The sequence below is a fragment of the Chlorocebus sabaeus genome, chromosome 20 (genome assembly GCF_047675955.1).
Source record: "Chlorocebus sabaeus isolate Y175 chromosome 20, mChlSab1.0.hap1, whole genome shotgun sequence".
Taxonomy (NCBI): Eukaryota; Metazoa; Chordata; class Mammalia; order Primates; family Cercopithecidae; genus Chlorocebus; species Chlorocebus sabaeus.
This window is the reverse complement of record NC_132923.1, coordinates 129,044,684-129,066,930: the sequence shown is the minus strand read 5'-3', so window position 1 is coordinate 129,066,930 and position 22,247 is coordinate 129,044,684. Positions and strand designations below refer to the sequence as shown.

At 43.8% G+C, this 22,247-nt stretch overlaps 1 protein-coding gene across 11 annotated transcripts in view; it reads left to right on the top strand.

Moving 5' to 3' along the window:
* Positions 1-1,779: 1,779 nt before the first annotated feature.
* PER3 (period circadian regulator 3) overlaps positions 1,780-22,247 on the top strand; it is a 58,455-nt gene continuing 37,987 nt past the window's right edge. For 7 of the 11 annotated variants that reach the window (XM_007980695.3, XM_037985085.2, XM_007980693.3 and 4 more), the window contains exons 1-10: positions 1,780-1,886; positions 2,143-2,487; positions 2,931-3,076; positions 3,905-4,020; positions 5,246-5,447; positions 11,536-11,587; positions 16,683-16,837; positions 18,956-19,034; positions 20,907-21,013; positions 21,565-21,721. In XM_007980695.3, the coding sequence (XP_007978886.2) occupies positions 2,336-2,487; positions 2,931-3,076; positions 3,905-4,020; positions 5,246-5,447; positions 11,536-11,587; positions 16,683-16,837; positions 18,956-19,034; positions 20,907-21,013; positions 21,565-21,721 (1,166 nt within the window). In that variant the 5' untranslated portion in view covers positions 1,780-1,886; positions 2,143-2,335. The other 4 variants (XM_007980696.3, XM_037985084.2, XM_073007861.1 and 1 more) reach the window with 3 other exon arrangements.

Here is a 22,247-nt window from a genome sequence, read left to right as displayed (position 1 = left end):
TACACATCCCTTTAAGTTTTATGAACTTATTTATGGGGTTGTTTGTCTTTCTCAATAAAACGTCAACTCCGTGGGTGGCAGGGACTTTGGTCCACTCTTCTATCTCCTGGGATTCCAAGCGTCCCTACCCAGATCTGCACACAATAAATGCTGAACGAATGCAGTTTGACAAAACCCACCTTCGGAGGAGAGCAAGTCAACCTAGAGTACCGCTTGGAAGGATAAGGTGGTTTATTCAACACCTAACATGAACACTCACCCACTTCACTTTTCCCCGCTTCCTTTGCATACAATTTCATTCATCCAACAAATACTGAATATTGTTTCTGTACCAGGCAGCAGAGAGGGGCGGCACTCTGCTCTGTACCTTTCATTTCTGACGTGTTGAGATACAATCTAAACTGAGCTTTCAGACTTTTTTTTTAAAGGGCTTTACACCTTCCTTTTCTGAAAGTGTCTTTTACATTTGTCTTCCTCCAGTTGCCAAATGAATCTAATTTTAGGAAGTCCAGAGAAATGTTTTAAGTTCCAGCGTCAAAATTCTGTTTCTGGACCGGTGCAGTGGCTCACGCCAGTAATTCCAACATTTTGGGAGACCGAGGCCAGCACATCACTGGAGCTCAGGCGTTTGAAACCAGCCTGGCCAACACAGACCAGCGTTACCAAAAACACAAAAATTAGGTGTGGTGGCCGCACCTGTAGTTCCAGCTACTCGGGAGGCTGAAGCAGGAGACTGGCTTGAGCCCAGAAGAGGGAGGTTACAGTGAGCCGAGATCGCGCCACTGCACTATAGCCTGGGCGACAGAGCAAAACCCTGTCTAAAAAGAAAAAAATCTGTTTCTAAAAATCGGATGGGCTTTTACCAGGGCTGCTTTACGGCCTGGTTCCTCCAAGTCCACCCGATTCACCTAAAGAGTGAGCGAGGGATGGGGGCGGTTGGGGTGGGCTCGGTAGGTCACGGGCGGTGAAAACCGTGGGAACCCGGGAAGACGCCCAAAGCACGACGAGATCCGCTGCCAGCAGCCAGCCCCACCCTGGGCTCCTTCCCACACCCGCTCGGGCAGCGGAGAGCCACCTACAAACTCTAGGACCCGACCCCAGAGAACTGGCCCGGGCTGCCCCTGCCCGCCCCTAGTCCCCGCCTCTCCCTCCCCCTTCTGCCTGCCCTCGACACCCTCGCCCCCACCCCCCGCTCCTGCCTCCGCCCCCCACGTCTCTCGACTCCCCAGCTCCCATCTGCCCCCAGTCCCCGCCTCTCGCCCCCATCCGTCCCCCTTTCCAGCTTCCCCCTGACCGGACTCAAGCATCCCACGCCCCCGCCTCTCGCCCCTCTCTGCCCCCACCTTTCACTCCCCTCTCCTTCCCCACTCGCCTCTCACGTGGAGGTTGGGCCGGACCCGCCCCGCCCCACAGAGCCCGGGTCCCGCCCCCGCGTGGCTGGCAGCTTCCTGGCCCTATCATTTCTGCGCTTGCTTTAGCGGCTGCGCCCCGGCGCCGTGCCAGGGGGCCGGACACTCCAGTCGCGCGGCACAGGCCTGAGGCCTCTCAGGGCCACCCCGCCCCCTGCCCGCCCGCCGGCCTGCCGGGATTGGCCGAGGCCGGACTCCGCCCGAGCCCGCGCGTTATGTAACGCGCCCCGGGGGCCCCCGCCCCCTCGCCCTGGCTTATATAACCCGGGCGCCCCGGCTCGCGCCCCGCCCCAGGACCAATGGAGGCCCGCGGAGTCGGCCCCAACAGCCAATCGCGCGGCCCGGGGGCGGGGCCGGTCACGCGGCGGCGGGGGGCGCGGCGCTGGCTGCTGCCTGGCACGCGGCGGGCCTCGAGACTGCGCGCGGGCGGCCCAGAGGGCGAGCTGCTGCGCGCGGGGCCGAGGGCTGGGGCAGCCGGTGAGTGCGCGGTGGGGCGGGAGTTCTCGGCACCCGCGCGCGGCAGAGGAGCCAAGCGAGTGCGGCCCTCAGCACTGGGGGCTCCCGGAGCGTTGCGCTTCCGAGCCGCCCGCCTCCACAGGCCCCAGCCCTCGGCGTGCGGGAAAGTTGGGGCAGGGGTGAGGACCGCGCGGTCGGGGCGCCCCAGCCAGCCGGGTCGCTGGCGTCGGACTGTCCGTTCCACTTGTCCCTTGTCACCCTTGTCTCCTCCCCACAGGCCGGACTTCTGAAAGTCGAACGAGCTCCGGGTTTTGGAAATGCTGGAGGGAGAAGCCCCTCGGAGATGAGCGTGACCCCCTGGCTCGTGGTGGCCGCCTCTTACGCCATGGCGCGGACCAGAGTGAGAAACCGGTGTCTGTCGCCGACTGCAAAGTGAACGAGAAGAAAGCAGCGGGCTGTCCCAGCCCTACATGGAGCCCCGCGGAGACCTCGAGACGCCCCGCGGGGAACCTCCTGGCCCCGGGGGACGGGGGGCTGAGTACGAGGCCCTGGGCGAAGAATCGGGGGAGCGGTGGAGCCCCGAGTTCCATCTGCAAAGGAAATTGGCGGAGAGCAGCCACAGGTGACGCGCTGGCTTCAGGCCCAGGGCCCCATGCGTTCGTTGTCCTTCCCGGAGCAACGAAAGGGGGACCTGAATCTTTTTATTGTTTTGTTTCTAAGTCCGGGGGAAAGTGTAGGGGGAGACTTGGGCAACGTAGGACGAAGTGATCTGGGATACTGAAGAAAATTACCGAAGAGTATCTGGAGAGAAAAGTGGTTACAAAAGTTAGCTGAGTTGGGACTCAGGTGGATTAAGGGAAAGTAAGTGGAGAATGTTTGTCATTCACCAGTTGCTTTGCCTGAAGTTCTCCACCTGGAGGAAGCGGGGTCACCAGCCTGTAGAGTGAATGATCTGATGCCAGTAGATTACTTAGAAACCTATCTGGTTTGCAGTTTGTGTTCCCTAAATCGCAAGATGCTGTTATCTTCATAGGTGTGAAGTTGTAATTTTTTTTAATCTTCCAGTGAACAGCAAGATCGAAACAGAGTTTCTGAAGAACTTATCATGGTTGTCCAAGAAATGAAAAAATACTTCCCCTCGGAGAGACGCAATAAACCAAGCACTCTAGATGCCCTCAACTATGCTCTCCGCTGTGTCCACAGCGTGCAAGGTAAACAAGCCAGAGAGAAATTCGATCCTACACATGCACCAGGTCTCACAAAAGCAGCCAGAGAAGTGATCAGTGGGGTCTTAGTCAGACAGCTACTTTGAGCTTTTTCTGGTGCTTTATGGAAGATGAGCAAATCTATGCCAATTCCATTCGTGTCTTAATTTTTCACATGTGAAAGACCAGAAAAACTTATCTGTATAATAGTGTATAGTAACTATGCAATGTTTTGCTCATTTGTTGTAAGAGAGTAGAGTTTAGCATAAACACATTTTGAAGGCTAACTTTTTAAAAAAACATTGTCTTCGATGGAAGTTATGGGGAAAAAAATGCATTCCACTAAATAGTTACCTTTACATGCCCTACACATACTTTTAAAATGTGGTAATGACATATTAGGAATTTATTAAACTAAAAATGAACCGTTGTAAACACTTTTCTTTTTCTCTCTGACATCTCAAGGGATTTCATTAACAGCTGTCTTCTCTTTAGCACAAACCTCAGTGCATCATATATGATATGTCCCTGAATGATGGGAGTAGTTTCTGCTCCCCCCCAAAAAAAAATTCTGTATGCATCTGAAATTTTTTGTTAGTACTTTAAATATATCTTGCTCCCTGTGATCCAGAACATGCAGAATTCATAAAATCAACTCTTAAGTTTGCACAATTATCAGTAGTTTAGGTAAAAGCAGAAAATGATCTGTTTTTGAGAAAAATGCACCGAGGTGCTCTCATCCGGAAAAAATAATCCACCTTGATAGTGATAAAAATGGTTTCCTAAAGATACTGTTGTCACTGGACTACCTGTTTATCTCCCTGTGTTTCTTAGCAAACGGTGAGTTTTTCCAGATTCTCAGTCAAAATGGAGCACCTCAGGCAGATGTGACCATGTACAGTCTTGAGGAGCTGGCCACTATTGCTTCAGAACACACTTCCAAAAACACAGTAAGAATTCATGCATTTTGCCATATCAACCTGGGTGACTTTTCCTAAGGACCTGCTCTAGATGTAGGTTTTTAAGAAGAATAACAACGTTTCAGCAACCACAATTTGAGAGAAGCAAAGGAGGAACTGCTAAAGAGGCATGGTGTAGCTTCTCCGCCCTTGCCAGAGAAAACATCCAAAAGCAAAAGCAGCCCATTCTGTGTGCTGTGCAGTTCAGTGACTTTGGTTATGAGGTGCTTTTAGCTCCTTAGCATTCCCAAGCTCTCTTGAATTAAGAGAAAACAAAAATTACACTGCAGAGTAATTTCCTGCATCTTATTCTAATCTCCGAATTGTTAATTTCTATTTATATCATTCTTAGTTCCAATATCTACTACTTCAAGTTGTAACAACTGGATGTTATAGAACAGGTGAGTTGAGATGCTGTCATTTTTCATAAAATTTTGGAAGAGACCTTTAGTATATCTTTTTTTAATCTCTCTTCTTGTTTGACAGAGTAATTGAGCCTCATGTTTGGTTGATACGGTGGAGATTACTTATTTTTTTATACAGACCTCAACATAATTGTAACTTAAAGATTTTGTAATAGTGGAACATGAGCTATCCCTACTATTATAACGGTGCTTATTTTATGGACTGGTGTGTACATAGTACTGTAATAGGTGCTATGGAGATTTTTTTTAAATAGCTTAAGAAAATATTTGTCTTTTAAGATATTTAAAATAAAGCTAGAGAGGAAAGCATGCCAATGCTAGCAAACAAACTGCTGATTATAAGTAAGTTTCATTTATGTGTAATGGAAGAAATTAGAGCAATGATGCTTATGTAATGAGGTTTGTCACAGACAGCCTCTTAAAGAAGGTGACTCTTCAGCGTGTCTTAAAGCATAGAATCTGCATTGATGATGAGAACACCGTCCACCCAGGTGTAAGGCACAGTTTGCAGAGGAAAAGTTATGTGCCATATGTATGTTTAGTCTGCATAAAATGATCTAGTATATTTTTTGGCATAGAAATCGAACCTTCAGTAGGTGAAGTGCAGGTCTTAGGAGAATATTTAAGAAGGATTTGGAGAAAATTCTTAGAGGAGTTTTGTTGCATTCATAGGTTGTGCCTGTGTATTTTAGGATATTGATCACGTTAGAGATCTAGAAGAACTTTACCTTTCAGGGAATATTGCTGGCGAGTACCTCAATATTTGCATTTATTTTAAATGTTTTTCATAGGATACCTTTGTGGCAGTATTTTCATTTCTGTCTGGAAGGTTAGTGCACGTTTCTGAACAGGCTGCTTTGATCCTGAATCGTAAGAAAGATGTCCTGGCGTCTTCTCACTTTGTTGACCTGCTTGCCCCTCAAGACGTGAGGGTATTCTACGCGCACACTGCCAGAGCTCAGCTTCCCTTCTGGAACAACTGGACCCAAAGAGGTAACAGGACCAATGTTTAGATGTCTGTCTTTCCTCATCAAGATCAGTTTCATTCTTACAGGAATAGTACAGAAATTAACACATTATTTAGAACATGCAAACTATCTGTTTTTTCTTATTCCTGTTATAGAAAGTTATGGGATGAAAACAGCATTTTAAAACCTTCTGATAACATAAAGACTCAATGCATTTTTTTCCATTTTGCCAGGTCTGTTTCACAGATTATATGTCATAAGTATTATTTCATTACCAGCATATCATGTAGTGGTTTAGTTGCTCTGAAGGCTCTGTTTCCTTTAAGTTAAAATTAAATATTTTTCCTCTTTCATGATTTTCTTGTATGAGAGATTTTACTTTGGAGATAAAATTCGGATCATTAGGCTGGGCATGGTGCCTCATGCCTGTAATCCCAGCACTTTGAGAGGTTGAGGCAGGTGGATCACCTGAAGTCAGGAGTTCCAGACCAGCCTGGCCAACATGGTGAAACACCATCTCTACTAAAAGTACAAAAATTAGCCGGGCATGGTAGTGCATGCCTGTAATCCCAGCTACTCAGAGGGTTGAGGCACGAGAAGCGCTTGAACCCGGGAGGCAGAGGTTGCAATGAGGCAAGATCACACCATTGCACTCCAGCCTGGGTGACAAGAGTGAAACTCTGTTACTCTGTGTCTGGGGAAAAAAAAAATTTTTTTTCAGATCATTAGCTGTCTTACAGTTTTTCTTGCCCCTGAAAGTTATGAGTCTTATTACTTTGTTTTCCTTCTGGAATGCTTTTTTTCCTAATTCAAAGATACCTATTGCAATTTTCTTTGTGACATTTGGTCCTGTGGGATCTTAATTTCTTTATTTTCAGTCATCCTTTATTATTTTATATTCTTTGTGAAGTGTCTCTTAAAGAACTTTAAATATATGTGTGTGTGTGTGTGTGTATATATATACACATATATATATATATATATATATATATCAGCCTTCTCTTTGATTCCAAGCCCTTCTCTCTAATTAAAAAAAAAAAAAATCATTGTGGTAAAAACACATATGATTTACCATATGATATAGTTTGGCTGTGTCCCCACCCAAATCTCATGTTGAATTATAACTCCCACAATTCTCATGTGTCCTGGGAGGAACCCAGTGGGAGATAATTGCATCACGATGGCGTCTTTCCCATGCTGTTCTCATGATAGTGGATAAGTCTCATGAGATCTGATTGCTTTAAAAATGGGAATTTCCCTGCACAAGCTCTCTCTCTTTGCCTGCTACCATCCATGTAAGATGTGACTTGCCCCTCCTTGCCTTCTGCCATGATTGTGAGACCTCCCCAGCCATGTGGAACTGTAAGTCCATTAAACCTCTTTCTTTTGTAAATAGCTCAGTCTTGGGTATGTCTTTATCAGCAGCATGCAAACGGACCTAATACACCATCTTAATCATTTTTAGGCATTCACTCCATTGCTGTGAAGGATGTTTACGTTGTTGTGAAACAGATCTCCTTAACTTTTCTATCTTCATATCTGAAATTCTACTATTTCTAATTTTTTACCCACTACTTCATTTAATGAAGGATAGCTTTACATATTTCTTATTCCAATTATAGATTGCCCCATCTTTTAAAAATAGTCTTACATAAGCTCTAGGAAACATGTGTGTCATCCCTGCTTGCTTCTACCTCATCTCTTTTCCCATTTTTCAAAAATATTGATTTTATTTCTCTTCCCCTTTCCTAAATATACATTTTCAACCTTTAATTGTCTGTATTTGTTTCTCTGCTTTTGTTAGCTGTTCATTCTGTGAACATTTGTTTAACAATTACTGTGGGTCAAGAACTAGTCCAGATGCAGATACAGCTGTGAACGGGACATACACAATATTGTCTGCCAGGTCTTTCCCATTTTTTCCCCAGGTATTTTTCCTTCAGCACTGCCTGTGTCTTTTCAGTCTTTTCACTTTTGCTTCTTTTCACTTTTGCTAATTACTGATTACTGGGATATTTCCCTTCTGTATTAGTCCATTCTTGCGCTGCTATAAAGAACTACCTGAGACTGGGTAATTAATAAAGGAAAGAAGTTTAATTGACTCACAGTTCCACATGACTGGGGAGGCCTCGCGAAACTTACAATCATGACAGAAGGGAAAGCAAACCTGTCTTTCTGCACATGATGGCAGGAAGGAGAAGAATGGGAGCTGGGTGAAGCGGGAAGCCCCTTATAAAACCATCAGATCTCATGAGAACTTATGATCATGAGAATAGCATGGGGGAAACTGCCCCCATGATTCAATTATCTATCCCACCAGGTTCCTCCCAGCACACATGGAACTATAGTTCAAGATGAGATTTGGGTGAGACATAGCCAAACCATATCATTTTGCTCTTGAGCCCTCCCAGATCTCATGTCCTCACATTTCAAAACGCAATCATGCTTTTCCAACAGTCCTCTAGTCTTAGCTCATTCCAGCATTAGCCCAAAAGTCCAAGTCCAAAGTCTCATATATGACAAGGCAAGTCCCTTTCACCTATGAGCCTGCAAAGTCCAAAGCGAGTTAGTTGCCTCCTAGATACAATAGAGGCACAGGCATTGGGTAAATACACTCATTTCAAATGGGAGAAATTGGCCAAAACAAAGGGGCTACAGGCCCCTTGCAAGTCTGAAATCCACTGAAGCAATAATTAAAGCTCTGAAATAATCTCCTTTGACTCCATGTCTCACATCCAGGTCATGCTTGTGCAAGAGGTGGGCTCCTACAGCCTTGGGCAGCTCTGCCCCTGTGGCTTTGCACGGTACAGCCTCCCTTATGGCTGGTTTCATGGGCTGGCATTGAGTGTCTGTGACTTTTCTAGGCACGCAGTGCAAGCTTTCGGTGGATCTACCATTCTTGGATCTGAAGGATGGTGGCCCTCTTCTCACAGCTACACTAGGGAGTCCCCTATTGAAGACTGTGTGGGCTCCGAACCCAAATTTCCCTTACACATCTGTCTTAGCAGAGGTTCTCTATGAGGGCTCCGCCCCTGTAGCAGACTTCTGCCTGGACATCCAGGCATTTCCATACATCCTCTGAAGTCTAGGCAGAGGTTTCCAAACCTCAGTTCTTGTCTTCTGCACACCTGCAGTACCAACACCATATGGAAGCTGCCAAGGAATAGGGCTTTCACTCTCTGAAGCTATAACCTGAGCTGTACCTTGGTCCCTTTTAGCCACGGCTGGAGCTGAAGCAGCTGGAATGGAAGGCACAATGTCCCAAGGTTGCACAGAGCAGTGGGGACCTGGACCAGGCCCAGAAAACCATTTCTTCCCTCCTAGGCCTCAGCCTGTGATGGGAGGGGCTGCTGTGAAGTCTCTGACATGTCCTGAAGACATTTTCCCCATTGACTTGGTGATTAACATTTGGCTTCTTGTTACTTATGCAAATTTCTGTAGCAGGCTTGAATTTCTCCCCAGAAAATGGGTTTTTCTTTTCCATCACAGCTTCAGGCTACAGATTTTCCAAGTTCTTATGCTCTGCTTCCTCTTGAATGCTTTACCGTTTAGAAATTTCTTCCATCAGATACCCTAAATCATCTCTCTCAAATTTGAAGCTCCACAGATCTCTAGGACAGGGGCAAAAGTTGCCAGTCTCTTTGCATGGCAAAAGTGTCCTTTACTCCAGTCCCAACAAGTTCCTCATTTCTATCTGAGACCACCTCAGCTTGCACTTCATTGTCCATATCACTATCAGCATTTTGGTCAAAGCCATTCAACAAGTCTCTAGGAAGTTCCAGACTTTCCCACATTTTCTTGTCTTCTTCTGAGCGCTCCAAACTGTTTCAGCCTGTTATCCAGTTCCAAAGTCACTTCCGTATTTTTGGGTATCTATGGCAGCACCCCACTCTGCAGTACAAGTTTACTGTATTAGTCCATTCTCATGCTGCTAATAAAGACATACCAAGACTGGGTAATTTATAAAGGAAAGAGTTTTAATTGACTCAGTTCAGCATGGCTGGGGAGTCCTCAGGAAACTTACAATCATGGCAGAAGGGGACATGTCCTTCATGTGGCAGCAGCAAGGAGAAGTACCAAGCAAAAGGGAGAAAAGCCCCGTATAAAACCATCAGATCTCATGAGAACTCACTGTCACCAGAACAGGGTGAGGGCAGCCACCCCCATGATTCAGTTACCTCCCACCACGTCCCTCCCTTGACATGTGGGGATTATGGGAACTACAATTCAAGATGAGATTTGGGTGGGGATACAGCCAAACCATATCACTCTTTATGTAAAATATTAGTATGCCCTGAAATAATTCTTTTGGATCTCAGAATTCGCTTATGCCATAAGGCATGATGTAATTCTAGTTTACTCTTTATATTGTACTTTTGTCTTATAAATCTCAAGGATTGATACTCTTACTGAGAGCAGTTGGTTAACGCCACCCCCTTTCTAGGCTATGCCTGCGTTACCTCCTTCGATTCCTTGCTTTGAGCACACAGAACATCAAGAGGACTTAGGAAGCAATCCACTCAGCTGTTGTCAGCCTATGGTCCCATATTAGAATATGTTTCTGTTTAACATGTCTTGTATAAACCTCTTAGAAGGATCTGACCATTACTTCTTCAGAGCACGCTTTTAGAAATAAGCATCACATATTTACAGCGTAGGAATGGAAATGCGTCATGGGCTCGTGTCTACTGTCTTAGATCACATAGTCTGGCTTTCAGTGGTCCAGGACTTCTAGTGAGTGCAGTTGGAGTTCAGGTGTCTGGTGTGATGAATAAATGGTATAAGCAAACTGACTTCATAGTAAAGGCTGTTTTCTGTAGAAGATTATACTAGTCTTCAGTGCTTTATCAATGCTTTCTGATTCTTCTATGATTGTTTCTTAGAAGTATGAAGACCTGGGCTGCTTATTCAATATTTTGGTTCTTTTGGATTCTCACTGTTTATGCTGCCTTCGGTGTATATTTTTTTAACATCTCACAGTTTTCCATGGTTCCTATAACTGGGGACTTCTTGTTTCAGTGAACAAATGCCCAAAAGATATTCAGGAAGCTCTAATCAGAGGAAATAACATACAGTCAACAAACACTGGGCAGAAATTTCAGCCCCCTCATCTGCCTCTAAGGCAAATTTAGACATTTCTGAATTACCACCTCATAAATCAATAAAATTGATGCAGAAATCAACAGAATGGCTAGGAAATCATTGGCATGAGGGTTGTGAGAAAACACTAATAAAACTCTGAAGATTGGTACAGTTTTGTGGAGGTTTATCTGTACACAATAAAGTCATAAAACGATTCTATCATTTAACCTAGGAACACAACTTTTTGAAATTTATCCAAGGAAAGAGCTTAAAGAAAAAAAGAAAGTTATATATCATATAGCTAAAAAGCTGAAAATAGTCTGAATTCCCAATTTTTTAGAACGGTCCAGACTAGGCTGGGCGCAGTGGCTCACGCCTGTAATCCCAGCACTTTGGGAGGCCGAGGCGGGCGGATCACGAGGTCAGGAGATCGAGACCATCCTGGCTAACACGGTGAAACCCTGTCTCTACTACAAATACAAAAAATTAGGTGGGCATGGTGGCAGGCGCCTGTAGTCCCAGCTACTCAGGCGGCTGAGGCAGGAGAATGGTGTGAACCCGGGAGGCGGAGCTTGCAGTGAGCCGAGATCACGCCACTGCGCTCCAGCCTGGACAACCGAGCAAGTCTCTGTCTCAAAAAAAAGAAAGGTCCAGACTATTACAATGGAATGGAATATTACCACCAGAATAATTATGTCCAAGGATCATTACATTGACCTTTGAGATAATGAACATGGGCAGTTTGGGAATTATGGAAAGTAATAAGGGGAAGAGAAAACCAATTCTCACTGTTATACCTGAGGCTCACGGTTCCAGTACCAAAGCCAATACTAGTATTTCCCAATACTAGAATTGGGAAATATTAGGATGTGACTGGATCTCAAAATGAAGGAAGAGGGTTCCATCTTAATCAAGGAGACCTCTCTCTCTTTTTTAAAAAATAGTTTGTTGTTTGGTAATGGTACGACATTGTTTCACTGAGAAAGACTTGGCTAAGAGGGAGTGACTGACCAGGCATTTTTCTTTCTTAGCAGCTCCACGGTATGAATGTGCTCCAGTGAAACCTTTTTTCTGCAGGATCCGGTAAGTATAGTGGCTCGTGGAAGCCAGAAACAGTGGATTATGCTCTGAGTTTATTTTGCAGTTAGTTTGATTCTTGTGTATTCAGCTCACTTCTGTTACAAGATACAAAAAATAAGACTTGTTTCTTGCCACAAGGAGTTCGTTTTTGATTGAGAAGAGACATGCTCATGAGAAAACTAGATAAATAATGCAATAGGAGACCGGGCACAGTGGCTTACACCTGTAATCCCAGCCCTTTGGGAGGCAGAGGTGGGCGGATTACAAGGTCAAGAGGTTGTGACCATCCCTGGCTAACATGGTGAAACGGAGTCTCTACTAAAAATACAAAAATTAGCCAGGCGTGGTGGTGCACACCTGTAGTCCCAGCTACTTGGGAGGCTGAGGCAGGATAATCGAACCTGGGAGGTGGAGGTTGCAGTGAGCTGAGATGGCATCATTGCACTCCAGCCTGGTGACAGAGTGAGACTCTCTCTCTCAAAAAAAAAAAAATAATAATAATAATAATGCAATAGGAAAAAAGTCTAGGAAAATCTTAAATCTGGGAGCATACGTGTAAGAGTCACTAGATGTGAAGTACACTAAAATGACCGTTGTTTTGGGCTCTTTTTTGTTTGCTTTTTGTTTTTCAGTCACATTTAAAATTAATTTTTGAAATTGTTAATAGCTTTGAAGAAAGCAAGAAATTTATATTTGTGAGAAGGATTTAAAAGATCTAGAGACAGTGAACCAGAAGAAAATAGATGAAACTTAACAGTGGTTGATTGCTGGTGGGAATTACTACTGAATTTTTTTATCTTTTAAATTTGCTGCAATATATTATTAGTGTTCCCTTTATGTTACATACATAATATATGTAATACATATCTATATTCTGTTACATATTATGTATATAAGATGACAATAACGTATTATGTTCTTTCATAATAAAAAGAGCAAGTATTTTAAAATGACATTGTGATTGCCGGTTTTAGTATTGAAGTTACTAAATGCTCTAGATGTTTAGAGAGAAGAAAAACCCTCATGATGAAATAGTCTAATATTTCAATACTCTATGGAATTGGGAGACTTGAACTCATAGGATCTGGATGCTTGGGAGGGACGGCCTGAGGAAGGGTGCAGCAGTGAGAGGAGCTGTGTTGTTCCAATGGGTCATTCACAAGTGAGTTGTATGAAGATCTTAGAACAGTTCCTGCCTCCTAATAAGTGCCATGTGTGTTTCCGATGTTAATAAATATTTTGGGGTGCTTTCTCTGAGCCAGGCACTTTGTCGGTGCTGGGATCCAGAGTTCTTGCCTCATGTACCTTAAATTCTGTGAGGAGGAGACCAATAATAAACACATATTCAAATGCCTATGTTGGCTCGTGATAAGCTGTGTGTAGACAGCAAAGCAAAGAGCGGGAGTTCTGGGAAGTGGGAGATTGCTGTTGTATTCAGGGTGATCCAGGAACTCTTAGGAAGCCTAATTGGAAACAGCGACCAGAAGGGGGGCAGGGGGTGAGCCACACCAGTATCTGAGGGGTGGCAAGTGTCTGAGAAAGTGTGTTCCAGGCACAGGGAGCAGCAGGCACAGAGGCCCTTGGGGTGGGCCATGCCTGGGCTGTGGGAGGAGTGACATGGAGCTGCTGTGGCCAGAGTGGTGGAAGGAGCGAGGATGGAAGAAGACAGGGAAGCACAGGCCACACCACAGGGAGCTGTGACTTCTGCAGGAAGTGTTTTATTTCAGTTTATCCCTTAATTATTTTCAAAATGTTTTTCTTTGGGAATTTTCAAACATAACACAAAAGAAGAAAAGATAATGTAATGAACTGCTACGGTCTCATCACCCAGCCTTTTTTTTTTTTTTTCTTTTTTTGAGACTCCTCTGTCGCCCAGGCTGTCGCCCAGGCTGGAGGGCAGTGGCCGGATCTCAGCTCACTACAAGCTCCTCCTTCCGGGTTTACGCCATTCTCCTGCCTCAGCCTCCTGAGTAGCTGGGACTACAGGCGCCCGCCACCTCGCCCGGCTAGTTTTTTGTATTTTTAGTAGAGACAGGGTTTCACCGTGTTAGCCAGGATGGTCTCGATCTCCTGACCTCGTGATCCGCCTGTCCCGGCCTCCCAAAGTGCTGGGATTACAGGCTTGAGCCACCGCACCCGGCCTCACCCAGCTTTTTAAGAATTTGAACACTGGCCAGTCTGGTGTCATCTCTGCCAGCACCAATTCCTTAACCCCCTCTTCCCAAGTTACCACGCAGCGTAGCTCAGATCTCGTCTGATTTCCTCCGTCAGTATTTCAGAGTGTCATTCTAAGAGAGAAAGTTCTCATTCATGTTTTAGGGCTCAAAATGGTCCCATCTTAGGCCAGTAGGAATCCCTTTGGGTTGGCCCCTTGTACCCTTGTGAGAGTGCCCCATGGTCTTTGACAGCTTCCATTGTTTTAAGCATGAGATGCCCCAGACTCATTTTAGACATTCCTTAACCCAGACGTGGCCTCAGTCATTTCTCTGAGGATCCTGGTTCCTTGTGGTGGGAAATGGCATCCATGTTTGGAGGCCCAATCTGGATGATAGGGATGGTTGCTGCTACAGGGTTGTCATTGCTTCTAGGAATTTTCAGTGAACGGAGGTAGGAAGCATTCATTTCAGTTTCCTTTTTTTTTTTTTTTTTTTGTTGCGTGTGTGTGACAGGATCTCACTGTGTCCCCCCAAGCTGGAGTGCAGTGGCACAATCTCTGTTCACTGCAACCCCTGCCTCCTGGGTTCCAATGATTCTCCTACCTCAGCCTCCCGAGTAGCTGGGACTGCAGGCATGCACCACCACAGCTAATTTTTGTATTTATTGTAGAGACAGGGTTTCTCCATGTTGGCCAGGCTGGTCTTGAACTCCTGACCTCAAGTGATCCAACCTCCTTTACCTCCCAAAGTGTTGGGATTACAGGCGTGAGCCACCGTGCCTGGCCCGGAAACAGTTTCCATTATGAAAGGCTGGTGTTGGCTGCAGTGTTGAAGAGACTTTGGAGGGGGAAGAGGGGAGGCAGGGAGGGGAGTTGGAGGCTGTTACAGAGGTACAGGGTATAGGCCAGCATGCTGGGGGAGGTAGAAATAGTTGTATATTCTGGATATTTTTTACACTTGATCTTAGCCAAAAGGCTGAGAAGAGATATTCTGGATATTTTTTTTTTTTTTTTTTTTTTTTTTTTGAGACGGAGTCTCGCTCTGTCGCCCAGGCTGGAGTGCTGTGGCGCAATCTCGGCTCACTGCAAGCTCCGCCTCCCGGGTTCACGCCATTCTCCTGCCTCAGCCTCCCGAGTAGCTGGGACTACAGGCGCCCGCCACTGCGCCCGGCTAATTTTTTCTATTTTTAGTAGAGACGGGGTTTCACCATGGTCTCGATCTCCTGACCTTGTGATCCGCCCGCCTCGGCCTCCCAAAGTGCTGGGATTACAGGCGTGAGCCACCGCGCCCGGCAATTCTGGATATTTTTTAAGAGCTAATTACCAGAATTTTATTAATGGGTTATATTTGGAGTGAATGTGAAATAAGAGTCAAGGATAACACCAGGAGTTTTGGGCTGGAGTTTTCATTTATTGAGGCAGACGAAATTCTAGGAAAAGCAACTTCCTGGAGGAGGAGAGAAAGAATGTGGTGCTTAGTTTTAGATAAGCTAAAGTTGAGATACCTGTTGAATATCTAAGTTGAGACTCTATGAGAGTCTGGAGTTAAGGACAACTTCCAGGCTAGAGGTAGATATTTGGGTCATCAGCATGTAAGTGGTGTTTAAAACCCTGTTCTGGATGAACCTAAAAAATGCATTCGCGGATACGGAGGGAATCCGGAAGGTGTGAGCATGGATGTGGGTCAGCAGCACCGGGACACAGCTCACTTCCCGATGATTCTCTTTTCTTGGTGAAATGGGAAGCAGGGTCATCAGTTGAGGGTGCAGAGTGGAAGAAGATTCTGGAGTGTGTGGGAGAAGAGAAAGAGCAAGGTGGGGCCAAGCGTGGTGGCTCACACCTGTAATCTCAGCACTTTGGAAGGCCGAGGCAGGCGGATCACCTGAGGTCAGGAGTTTGAGACCAGCCTGACCAACATGTTGAAACCCCATCTCTACTAAAAATGCAAAAATCACCTGGGTGTGGTGGCGCACACCTGTAATCCCAGCTACTCAGGAGGCTGGGTACTCCTGGGTAGGAGGTGGGGGTTGCAGTGAGCCGAGATTGTGCCATTGCATTCCAGCCTGGGCGATAGAGCAAGACTCTTTGGAAAAAAAAAAAAGTGAGGGGGAAGTAGTAACAGACTAGAGAATCTCTGGCAGCACTAAAGACCCCCTTAGGATTGGCAGTCACACCTTTACGTGCTGGTGAGAGAGTAAACAGGTGATTGGTAAAAGTTGGGGAGTGTGAATTCAGTCTTGGGCTTTTTGACTTCTAGGTGAAGTGGCATCTCCCAGTAGAAGCGTCTGCTGGGCAGCTGTAATCTTTGAGGTGATCAGTCAGAGCCGCCCCTGCCGAGAGGTTCTTTGTGAGGAGTGGAAAGGAGCGCGCCCTCTGGGCCAGGGACAGGGCTTGCTGAGCTTGGTTTTAGCCTCAACTTTTTCTTTACTCCTCAGCCAGATGCCTTTATGGATGGGGCGCCTGACCTCATGCAAGGGCCCTCATCACTGAAGCTGGAGACGAAATTGGTTCTTAGAGAGTGTGGAAAGGGACGACTGAGAACTGGCCCCAGGGCATGATTGCAGGGGACCCTGTTTTCTCTCTTGTGACACCTGATGTAGATATGTGAGATGAGACGATTATGCTTGTTCCTTTTCATAGCAGAAGGGGAAAAGTCAAACTGGGAATTCAGTGCATAGAGGCTAGGAGAAAAGTCGTGGAACCGCTAATTGTTTTTACACTCACAGTAATCTAAGCCAGTTCTTTACACAACTTCTTACTTGTCGAATAATATAGAAAATTTAAGCTACCATATTCTTTCTTTTGAAAACAAACATGTTTAAACATTTTAGATGTGGGTATGTCTCTCTTGGAAATTACCAATAAAACATTTCTCCCAGCCTTGTTTTGCCATGGGCCAGTAGGGTGCATCAGGACCAGCACTAATATCTTTAATCTCCTCAGTGGAGGTGAAGACAGAAAGCAAGAGAAGCGTCACTCCCCATTCCGGATCATCCCCTATCTGATTTATGTACATCGCCCTGGCCAACCAGAATCGGAATCGGAACCGGAACCTTGCTGTCTCACTGTGGTTGAAAAGATTCACTCTGGTTATGAAGGTAAATCAGTAGATAAGATGCAGAGATGTCAGCAATCAGATAGGAACATGGGAAAGTCCGTTTACGTCAGTCATAGAACAAAAAAAGAGCTCTTGGGTCTCCAATTTGACCCTTAAACTCTTCAGGCATTTGAAGCTGGTTTTCACTGATGTGTCTGTTTACTGACTTTTGGCTTCTTGTATGTCATTGCCTTCATGGTCAGCATGGCTGAACGAATGGTCTCAGCACAGGATTTGGTGACAGATACAGTCTTCTAGTCCTCCCTCTGCTGGTGACCCAGTCAGTGTGGCCTTTTGCTTGTGTTGTGTGAAATAAGAGTGCTGAAATTGTTTCCCAGAGAGGCCACAAGAGTGATTTTATGTTTTTGAAGTGTTTTGAAACTCCCTGAGTAAAACGTGTATTTTATCTTCTACGAGCAGAACTATATTTCTAAATGCATATATCATGCATATATCAATACATAGGCAGTTTCCATGTATTACTGAAAAGTCAGTTCAGATGTAAAATGACATATGCTTTCTTACAAATTACCATCCTATGTAACAGTCATACAATAAAAACCACAGGGCTTATGGGAAAAATGGATTTAGGAGCACAAAACTCAAAAAGTTGCATATTAAAAGTAAGACAAATAGAACAAAAATGATAATCATTTCATACCTGTTAAATGATTAGGAAATATACAAACACTACAATAAATATGGGTTATAGCACAGGATGGACTGAGGTAGCAGGTAGATGTTTGAGGTGTGTATGCATGTTTTTGTGTATTCTTTTGTTGTTGTTGTTTTGCTTTGTTTTGAGACAGGGTTTTGCTCTGTCACTCAGACTGGAGTGCAGTGTGTGATCATGGTTCATTGCAGCCTCAGACTCCCGGGCTTAAGTGATCCTCCCGGCCCAGCCTCCAGGGTAGTTAGGACCACAGGCACACACCATCACGCCCAACTAATCTTATTTATTTTTGTACAGACAGGGTCACACTATGTTGCCCAGGCTGGTCTCGAACTCCTGGGCTCTAGTGATCCTCCTGCCTTGGCCTCCTAAAGTGCTGGGATTATAGATGTCAACCATCACACTTGTTTTTGTGTATTTGTAAGTGGTTCCTTTCAACTGGATGCTGTTTTCTGCATTCACTTAAGGTTTATTGAAAATAAATTAGTGCACAAGCAAATGAGATATTAGCACTTGCTCAGATTGTTCCCTAATATATCAATCACTTTTTTTTTTTTTCCTTGAGTCTTGTTCTGTTGCTCAGGCTGGAGCTCAGTGGCGCGATCTCGGTTCACTGCAACCTCCACCTTCCAGTTTCAAGCAATTTTCATGCTTCAGCCTCCCGAGTAGCTGGGATTATAGGTGCCCACCACCACACCCTGCTAATTTTTGTATTTTTAGTAGAGACAGGGTTTTACCATGTTGGCCAGGCTGCTCTCAAATTCCTGACCTCAAGTGATCAGCCTGCCTTGGCCTCCCAAAGTGCTGAGATTACAGGCGTGAGCCACCAAGCCTGGCCACACTTCATTATTAAAGCAAGCATTAGAATAGAACTGACCATACTAATTTTATTACACTAAGAATATCCATATGGTACTAAATAATATTTGTAGTATTTTTGTTTGTTTAGTTATATGCAGCTACTAAATCTGATTAAACTTTTTGGTCACTCTGGTTTTAACTATTAAATTATTTGTCATGAGCCAGGTGTGGTGGCAGGTGCCTGTAATCCCAGCTACTTGGGAGGCTGAGTCATGAGAATCACTTGAACCTGGGAGGCGGAGGTTGCAATGAGCCGAGATCGTGCCACTGTACTCCAACCTGGGGGACAGAGCGAGACTGTCTCCAAAAAAAAAAAACAGAGAGAAAACTATTTAATGTGCACATTCTTTCTCTCTGTGTTTAAAATTGACTTTAATAGGCTTCACATTTTTACCTAATTAAAATGTAGTTAGTGATGAAATTATTATTTAACTGTAGCTTTGGCTGCTTGAAGGCCAGGCCCCTAAATGAGATTTCTACCATTTCATATAGATTTTGTTCTCTTTTTAATATGTTAAGTGGTTAGTTAAGTGGATGATTAATCAGATATTTGCCTTTAAATGGGTCTTCGTTTTTTTTTCATAGCTCCTCGAATCCCAGTGAATAAAAGAATCTTTACCACAACACACACCCCAGGGTGTGTGTTTCTTGAAGTAGATGAAAGGTAAGCACTTCTTTAAGCCTAAAATAAATTTGTTTCTGAAAATAAATATAAATGTGAAGAAGTTTACGTTTGCATGTTTATACATTATATAACTGAAATCTGTCCATTTGCCTATTTGATCTTTGTTAAATGGAAATATATGTTGTCTAAATTTTTAATATAAATATCTTGCATATTAGAAAGTGATTACAAGTTATATTTGATTTCTCAACAGTATGCTTTAGCTAGGCCAAGAATTATTTCATTTTACAGAGAAGACAGTGAACCCAGGGGCCAGTTTGCTGAGAACAGATGTATAGTATCTGCGTTCAAACTGGGACCCAAGACTCTGGTCTTCTAGCACCTATTCTGGTGTTATTTCCACTTGCCAAGTGCTTCTCAAAACAGTTTATGATGAAATTTTGATTAGTCTGAAGTGGAGGCGAAGGTGGGGAGAACAGATTATTTTTTATAAAGAATTGTTCTTTATTTTGAACTTCTGAACTTCTGTCCTTCCTACTTTTGGGGGATGTTGAAATAGTCTTTGTTATTTAAAGGATAGTGATAGTAGGTAGTTGTTACTGCTTGTTGCTGTTTTTTAATATCTTTATTTGGAAAAAGTAAATATCAGTATCACTACACCAGTATCCCACAATTTTTCCCCGTATTTATTTTTAAATTTTACTTACTCATGAAATTCAAAAATCTGGGAACCAACGCACCACACCACACGTAACTGTAAAGGAAAAATGTCAAAAACATTTTTTGATAATTTTTTATTAAAAAAATTTAACATCTGAAAATGAGTGTATTTGATAGTATTTACCTTGAAACCAAATAGTAATGTGTGAAATACTTAATCTGTATAAAGTAAGGAAATTCAGCTAAATATAATTTTTAAAATAGCTTAAATCTCTTGTATTAGAAAATATTTGTGGGTTTCTACACATGCAAAATATTTATGGAATCCAGTTTTTTCTGAGGCATCCTTAGTCTTACCATGGTAAGTTTCCCATGAACCTTTATCCTGAAACTCTTTTCGTGTACTAGCTGTCTGTCTATCTGATATTACCTTTTGGGTGACATTGTTTTTTTGTTGTGTTTTGTTTTGTATTTGAGATGGAGTCTCGCTCTGTTGCCCAGGCTAGAGTGCAGTGGCACGATCTTGGCTCACTGCAACCTCCACCTCCCTGGTTCAAGCAATTCCCCTGCCTCAGCCTCCAAGTAGCTGGGATTACCGGCGCACGCCACCACACCCAGCTAATTTTTTTATATTTTCAGTAGAGATGGGGTTTCACCATGTTGGTCAGACTGGTCTCGAACTCCTGATCTCAGGCAGTCTGCCCCTCTCAGCCTCCCAAAGTGCTGGGATTTACAGGCGTGAGCCACCGCACCTGGCCTAGGTGACATTGTTTTTATGTAATCTTAATTATGCTGTATGAATTAGCAACCTGCATTATTCATTTAACATCATCAGCATTTTTCTACATTACAATGTGCTTTTTGTAGACTTTTTAAATGGCAACATAAACACAATTATGGAGGGCATCAGAGTCCTCTAAGGAACTTGCTAAAAATACAGGTGCCTGGTCTTACTTCCAGAGATTCTGATTTAGTAAGCTTACAGTGAGCCTGTGGATCTGTATTTTAGCAAGTTCCCTAGATGATTTTGATGCAATGTGTCACATAACCAACGTGTTAGATGATACAGCCATTTCCCCCAGGATGTGCACTTGGGTTCTTTGTTGTTTTTATAAATGCTAAGATAAACAGCTTTACATAAAATTGTCTCACATTTAGAATGAAATACAGAAGTGTTTTTAAAAACATATAAATTGTAAGAATTACCTGATGAGTATAACGTGCCATCTGTGTTGTTTATCTGTATCCCAGAGCAGTGCCTTTGCTGGGTTACCTACCTCAGGACCTGATCGGAACATCGATCCTAAGCTACCTGCACCCTGAAGATCGTTCTCTGATGGTTGCCATACACCAAAAAGGTCAGGACCTACTCCTTTATAGGAGGAAATGTTTTTCTCTCATTGATTTGTTCTAATTTTTCTTTTCATCTCATTAGAGCGCAGCCTTTAACCAGATAGGCATTATATTGAAGCTGCTAAAACAATCGTTTTCTATTTAGACATACTAAAACAGGCCAGGTGCAGTGGCTCGCATCTATAATCTAAGCATTTTGGGAGGCTGAGGTGGGTGGATCGCCTGAGGCCAGGAGTTGGAGACCAGCGTGGCTAACATGATGAAACCCATCTCTACTGAAAGTACAAAAATTAGCCAGACATGGTGGTGCATGCCTGTAATCTCAGCTACTCAGGAGACTGAGTGAGGCACAAGAACTGCTTGAACCTGGGAGGTAGAGGTTGCAGTGAGCCAATATCGTGCCACTGCACTCCAGCCTGGGCAACAGGGCGAGACTCAATCTCAAAACAAAAACAAAAAACCACTAAAACATGTACAAATAAATGGCTTAAAAAGGACATTTATAATCAGTATCTGTGTTACATAAATCCTATTTTTGTCTTATTATTTTATATAGTCTTGAAGTATGCAGGGCATCCTCCCTTTGAACATTCTCCCATTCGATTTTGTACTCAAAATGGAGACTACATCATACTGGATTCCAGCTGGTCCAGCTTTGTGAATCCCTGGAGCCGGAAGGTTTCTTTCATCATTGGTCGGCATAAAGTTCGAACGTAAGCCAGTCAGTTTTCATATTTTCTAAAACATCTCCTGTATCAAATAATATTCCTTAGCTTATTGACTGCCCTCTGACTTAGTTGACACATGAACTAAATAAAGCACAGATTTTTTTTTCGGTGCTTTGGGAAGATAGTTTGACAATACGTACCATGAGCCTTAAAGTAGCTTAAATGTCCATCATTAAGTAAAATCTGGAATATTTGCTTGATGTATTATTATATTGGTCAATGAAAATTTTTGCAGAGATCACATAACATGGAAAAATATTTGACACATTAAATATAAAAATCAGCATGCAAAATTACACCTATGATTATAATTATGTTTAAAACATAAACATACTATCAAATAAGGAAAAGAGGATTGAAAGGAAATAAAATATGAATTTTGGTCATGTGTAGGTACTAGGACCTACAGGTGTTTTTTTCTTTTTTCTTTTTTTCTCTCTATTTTAAATATCTCTTTAGTGAGCATGTAAAACTTTTTATAGCAGCCTTCTGCCATCAAATTCCACTTATT